Below are 6,105 nucleotides of genomic sequence, written 5' to 3'. Positions count from 1 at the left end.
TCATTGATGACCTAAGTATTTATTGTAAACCTCAACAATAGACACTTGTATCGCTCGTTAGCTAATTTGTTTTTTACCTGAATGTATTAGCACCGTGGCCAGCGTGCGTCAAACGCTTTCCATTGTCTAGTCAAGACGTAGGCACACGGAGGAAGTTTGCCCACAATTTCTGTCGCACGGATGGTTGTGTGGATTGTACCTGCTCATAGTGGTCCCTTTGTGCCGCGGTGCATTCTGGGCTCGGTGTAGCACCTGTTCAAGAAGGGATACGGGGAGTGAATGTTCACCGCTCTAGACCCGCTCAGGTCGGGTTTCTCCGTGAATCAAAGGAGCGATCGCTCGGGTTTTTCAGCGTAATTTCTATGCCCGAGGTACTGTTGCATATCGCAGCGAGGGAGCCACACGGGACCGGGCCATGAGAACTTATTCAAAAAACAGAAGTTGCGAAGTTTACAGTGTATCAGGCAATGGACACGGTCTCACTGGAAATACACCTGCACAGGTAAGGGGGGCTGCAGTAATGTGTTTTGTAAAGAGATCTCAAGCGAAAAGAGAATAAAAAACTATTCATTTTTAGCGCAAACTAGGCTGGACAGTTGTCGTGAAATATTGAGTTGGAAAAAGGAAATTACATGGCATGGTAGTTTTCTTTTTCCACTTGTATTCCCTTGAGCATCATCTCATCCTGGTTGCGCATAGAGCATCAGGTCGGCCAAGTCTTCCTAATTGCAAATGCGGCTGGCCAGTGTCTGAATGTAGGTCTTGCATGGTATTTAGTTCTCTCCTCCATGAATGCCCTTGTCAAAGTGCGGCGTTTGATCGAGTAGTGCCACCGCTGTGAAGGGCCGTGGGAAAAGGGACCCTCCTGTACGTCTTTGTACATCTCCGCGGGGGAAATCCTGCAAGGATGCGGGGTTTCTCTCTCATAGATCCCAATGAAAAAGGAATATGCGGTGACCAATTGTGACTGTTGCTCGACCGGAATTAAAATGAGTAGGCTACATAGAGTTGGTGAAAAGGACCTTCAAACGTTTTGTAGTAGCCTACTTGAGAAAACTGTAAAGCGTGTTTAATTAAATGACAGGGAATCTACTTAGTGAAATGTTAATATGAATATCGGGGTTTGAGGTCGTGTTTTTGGCGGTCTATTTGACAGGTTACTAAGATCGAGCCCACCCAATTGTCTGATGCTGCCACAATCGCCGCATCGGACGGGCCAGACAGCAAAGTCCTCGGGGACGCGGCGGGGTCTACCTGCAGAGGGTGGAGGAGGTGGGCGCTGGGGGCTACGCCGCTTGTCCCACTCAGCGCGGCCATCACACTGACGCTCTACTTCTGTGCATGTGAGTTAGTCTTGGTTCCCTGGGGAATGGATACATTTATTTGATTAATTTACTGATCTGGTGTGGTGTGTGTGTGTGCGTGTGTGTGAATAAGTGGAGTAAATGGTAAATGACTAAAGTAAGCATGCATGTGTTTGTGGTTTCAGTTCACATTCCATGGACAGCAATAATTACTGTAGATTGTATAGTCTGTCAATGGCAAATGGCAAGCGTTGTCATAATATTTATTATTCTGTGTATAAATGTATTCTGTAAATTTCTACACTGTGGCATGCATGGTTTTGTCTATACCACCTCCATGAAACACCTGTCAGCTCAAACACACCACTCATGCCCTCTCCTCAATGGTTTTCTTTATGTCCCTGTGGTGGGTATGCCACCATGGTCACACGCCTGGCAACTTGCCCCCGGCAGCCCCGCGCCCGTCTGTCTTCTACCTGGGAGGCAGCGTGGAGTTCCCCAACCTCACTTTCTCACCGGAGCTGGCCGAGCCGTCCTCCCCACAGTTCCGTGCCCAGACTCAGACGCTGAGCCATTACGTAAGTGTGCATTACCGTAACCATGTCTCAACCATTGTGTGTGTGTGTGTGTGTGCGTGTGTGTGTGTGTCTGTGTGTATGTGTATGTGTATGTGTGTGTGTGTGTCTGTGTGTGTGTGTGTGTCTATGTTTGAGTGTGATATGTACTGTATGGTACAGACACTTTTGCTGATTCCCATCTCTCTCTCTTTCAGTCTTGCATTCTTTTCTGTTTCTGTTCCTTCTCTCTCTCTCTCTCTCTCTCTCTCTCTTGGAGGTCTCCCTGGCATGCCACAGGTCTCTTGTGGCCACTCTAGAGCTTCACTGCCCTCTGACACCATTAGACACACACACACACACAAACTTCTGACCCTGTTCATTGTTGCCATTTTGAAATGTAAAGCTGGCTCTCAGCATCTTACTGCAGGCCCCCACGATCACTGGTTGGAGAGGGGCCCCCTCTCGGGCCCCTCCTGGATGTGAAGCAGGCTGTAATCAGAGCTGGTGGTTCTCTGAAGCTCTGCACTGAGAGCCCCACGGCCCCAGGGGACCAGCGCCTTTCAGGGCCGAGGACAAGACCGGCGTTTGTGAGTGAAGCGAGCGAGTGGGTCGATTGCAGTGTCCAGGTGGAGAGAGAGAGAGGCAGAAAGATAAAAAGAGAGGGAGGGGGGAGAGAGAGAGAGAGAGTCAGAGTGAGAGGAAGAGCAGCTCCTCAATAAAAACATTGTCTGCAGAGACCCCCAGGAGGGAGGCACAGTCAGACGCTCAGTGGAAGCCCCTTAGTACTGCAGCACTCAACAAGAGAGAGAGAGAGAGAGAAGAAGAAGCAAAAGTGAGAGAGAGGACAGAGGGGCAGAAAACAATGGAGAGAGAAATGAGAGAGTGGAGAAGAGGGAGAGGGTGGAAGAGAGAGTGACATTGGGAGAGAGAGAGAGAAACAGAAAAAAAGGTTGGGGAAAGGAGGAATAGATAGATAGTATGGAAGCTCATTGCATTCACATGAGTATTCACATGAGAAAAAAATATATCACATTATCTCATAATTATTATGAGATAATTATCTCATAATTACGAGATAGTATCTCATAATTATGACATAATATAAGCCTGTCAAATCGCCAACCACCACAAGGGCAACAAATTGTTGCATGTTCACAGCCCTAACCAGTAGGTGGAGGTATGCACATGTCAGCATCTCCCAGTGCCTCATCCCAAGGAGGAAATAATAGCAGATAGGAGCATCCATCATTACCCTACTACCTTACCTTGTGGTGCCTCCTATCACTGAAGATACTTATCTCATAATTATGAAATAAGTATATCATAATTACAAGATAATTATTTCATAATTTTGAGATAATTATCTAATAATTATGTGATAGTATGTCATATAATTATGAGATAATTATCTCATAGTTATGAGATAACGTGATTTTTTTTTTTACTCATGTGAATGCAATCAGCTTCTGTAAGATAGATTGATACAGATTTTAAATTAGAGACTTAAGTTAGTTAACCTTTGTATTAAGCTGTATTAAACTGTAACAAATGACAAAACAGAACAAGGCAAGGGCATACAGTATATATTTTCAAGTGCCATATGCTTAAGATAAAAAAAACCATCTATATTTAAGTTTATGTTATGGTATAGTGCCCACAAGTACAATCATGCTTATTGCCTTCTTAGAAGAGGGATTTTCTTTATAGGTTGAAGTGATGGGATGATTGTAAGTCTGAGAAAGAAAACGAAAGAGAGAGAGAGGGTAACGGAGGACTGAGAGTGGGTATAAGGAAAAGAGAGAGAAAAGGAGGAAAAGAGTCAGTGAGTGTGGTACGGATCACTGGTGACTGTGGAACAGATGTGGTGGCGATCTGGCATGGTTCTGACAGCTTGTTCCTCTCTGGGTATTGTATTTCTCTGTAGATAAACAACTCTCGGCAGCAGGTTTGGAGGGAGACCTGTGCTGTGGCATGGGAAACAGCTTATCTGCTCTTAAGGCTTATCAGAGGAAATTGTCCCAACTGTCAAATTCAATAGGACCATAATTACACAGTAATAACCTTCTTAGCAACGTTATGTTAAGCCTGTAACTACAATGGCAGCACAAGTTGGTCCATGTGTGTCCGCAGCACGTTTGCTCTTGCTTATTAGGGTAGCCTGAACTCAGTGTCCTGTCTTGTCGCCCCCCCCCCCCCACCCCCTTCTCCACTCCCCATCACAAGCGCATAGACTTTTCAATATGACATTGAGGTCAAGACAATGGAGCTGTTGTTACCTGGCGGCTCTTGTCTGCCCAGGCCAATTACTCAAGAACGGCGCTTTTGTGCCGGGAGAGCGGGCCCTTGCCGCCCGGTGCAGCGATAGCGAGTTACGGTCACACCTAACGCAGAAGTGATGTCAGCGCAGTCTGGTGGATGCGGCAGTCCACTGGCTGTGTTACGCTGAGCAAACTTTCCATCTCAGAGACGTGGGGGGCTGCCAGACTGAGACAGTTGAGAAGCTGTGTGTTTTTTTTGTAATTGTGTATTCTTATACTGGAGTCAAGGAATTTCTCTGGAACCATTTCTCTCAGATTATGTGACATGCTTTTTGTTCCCAAACCTTTTTTTAAGATTTGGTCGTTTTATTTCGTTTTGGTATTTTTTGGTGGATTGGATGGCATTTGGAGGTATTTGAAAAAACCTGTTTCTTATCAGTTTTCAGAACTGTATGACTCAACTCCATGGAAGTCCTATTACAAGCGCTCAGGAATTATTGCCTTCAGGTGAGCGTGTTCTCTCACACAAATTGCCGGAAATGAGTAAATAAACTCCAACAGACTTTCTCTTTGTTAATGTTGTTTTCTTTATATTTCACACTAAATGTTTGCCTTTTGGAATGTTACTGGTTTCCAGGCTAGAATGTTACTGAAGTGATGCTTAAAATATACTGTGACCATTATGTAACTGCTTCATAGAGGAAGGAAGTCACCAACAATGATTGGTCATAGTTTGCTCAATCTCAGTTGTTTCTCAGTACAGAGAAACAGTGTGCAAGTTTTCATTGAAACACTAAAAAAATTCACTGGTCACTGAACGTGCTCAGCGTGACTGCATGATTCATGTTTGATCATAACTTTCGAGTTCAGTGTTTGTGTGTATTTGTGTATTTGTGTGTCTACTGATAGTGAAGGATCGGATGGCCTCAATGTGTTCTACTGGAGCAAATTCACCGCCCCGGCAACGGTTGCCTCGGAGATTCAGAATTCCAAGCCTGAGAGGTTGCAACGGCGACTGCCCTTCACCAACAAGTTTCTGTACAACAAGAACGAGGAGCGCTACTACCTGGACAAAGAGGGTGGCACGCTCCCACTGCTGGGTAAGACTACTCTGCCCACCCACTGTCCCCCACGCACGTGTCTCCTTCGCACACCCCCACACTCGTCTCCCACACACGTCTCCCTCGCTCGTCCCCCACACACTGTCCCCCACACATGTCTCCCTCGCTCGTCCCCCACACACTGTCCCCCACACACGTCTCCCTCGCTCGTCCCCCATGCACGTACGCCACCCACTGTCCCCCACACACTGTCCCTGCTGTGGAGGAACTCTTTCCACTTCCACTTTCTGACTTACTGGTACTTGTTTTGTAATATTGCATTAGTCATTTTTCAGACAGAACAGTACATACAACCCCAAAATAGGAAAAGTTGGGATGTGTAAAATGAGAATAAAAACAAAATGTAATAATCTGCAAATCTCTTAAACTTATATATTAAATTTAGTTGCAAAAAGGACACAGAGAACATATCAAATGTTGAAAATTACAAATTTAACTTTTTCTGTTTTAGGGTTGTACAGTACTGATTATTTTGTGGTATTTTCTATTAAAATGACCATGACATGTGTCAGGGCAGAACTTAATAAATGTAAATGATTACACCGTTCCACTGTTCCTTATGAAATAATTTGTACAGAGAACTTTCTGTGCTTTCTGTGTGCACATGTGTGCGTGTGCGTGTGCGTGTGTGTGTGTGTGTGTGTGTGTGTGTGTGTGTGTGTGTGTGTGTGTGTGTGTGTGTACTAGGTCTGGCTGATGATGATGACGATGATTCTGATGACAAAGCAGAAAAAATCAAGAATCCAAACTCTCCGCAGAGTGGCAAGTGGCCGATGGGACTCCAAGGTCAGAGGAGACCAAGTGAACTCTTCTCTCCCTTCACACTTTCACACTCATTCATTCTTTTGTTTGTTTTTTCACTCTT

General features: G+C 45.2%; 1 protein-coding gene across 1 annotated transcript in view; it reads left to right on the top strand.

Annotated features, from left to right (window-relative positions):
• Window positions 1–935: 935 nt before the first annotated feature.
• The window catches only part of LOC125309161 (suppressor of tumorigenicity 14 protein homolog), a 28,823-nt gene continuing 23,653 nt past the window's right edge, over window positions 936–6,105 (top strand). The window contains exons 1-6 of the mRNA XM_048265887.1: window positions 936–953; window positions 1,157–1,343; window positions 1,758–1,882; window positions 4,559–4,626; window positions 5,029–5,219; window positions 5,928–6,026. Coding sequence (XP_048121844.1) covers window positions 936–953; window positions 1,157–1,343; window positions 1,758–1,882; window positions 4,559–4,626; window positions 5,029–5,219; window positions 5,928–6,026 — 688 coding nt within the window. The remainder of the gene's footprint in view (window positions 954–1,156; window positions 1,344–1,757; window positions 1,883–4,558; window positions 4,627–5,028; window positions 5,220–5,927; window positions 6,027–6,105) is intronic.

Source organism: Alosa alosa, chromosome 16 (assembly GCF_017589495.1).
Source record: "Alosa alosa isolate M-15738 ecotype Scorff River chromosome 16, AALO_Geno_1.1, whole genome shotgun sequence".
NCBI classification, from domain to species: domain Eukaryota; kingdom Metazoa; phylum Chordata; class Actinopteri; order Clupeiformes; family Clupeidae; genus Alosa; species Alosa alosa.
This window is presented reverse-complemented; position numbering and strand designations above follow the sequence as displayed.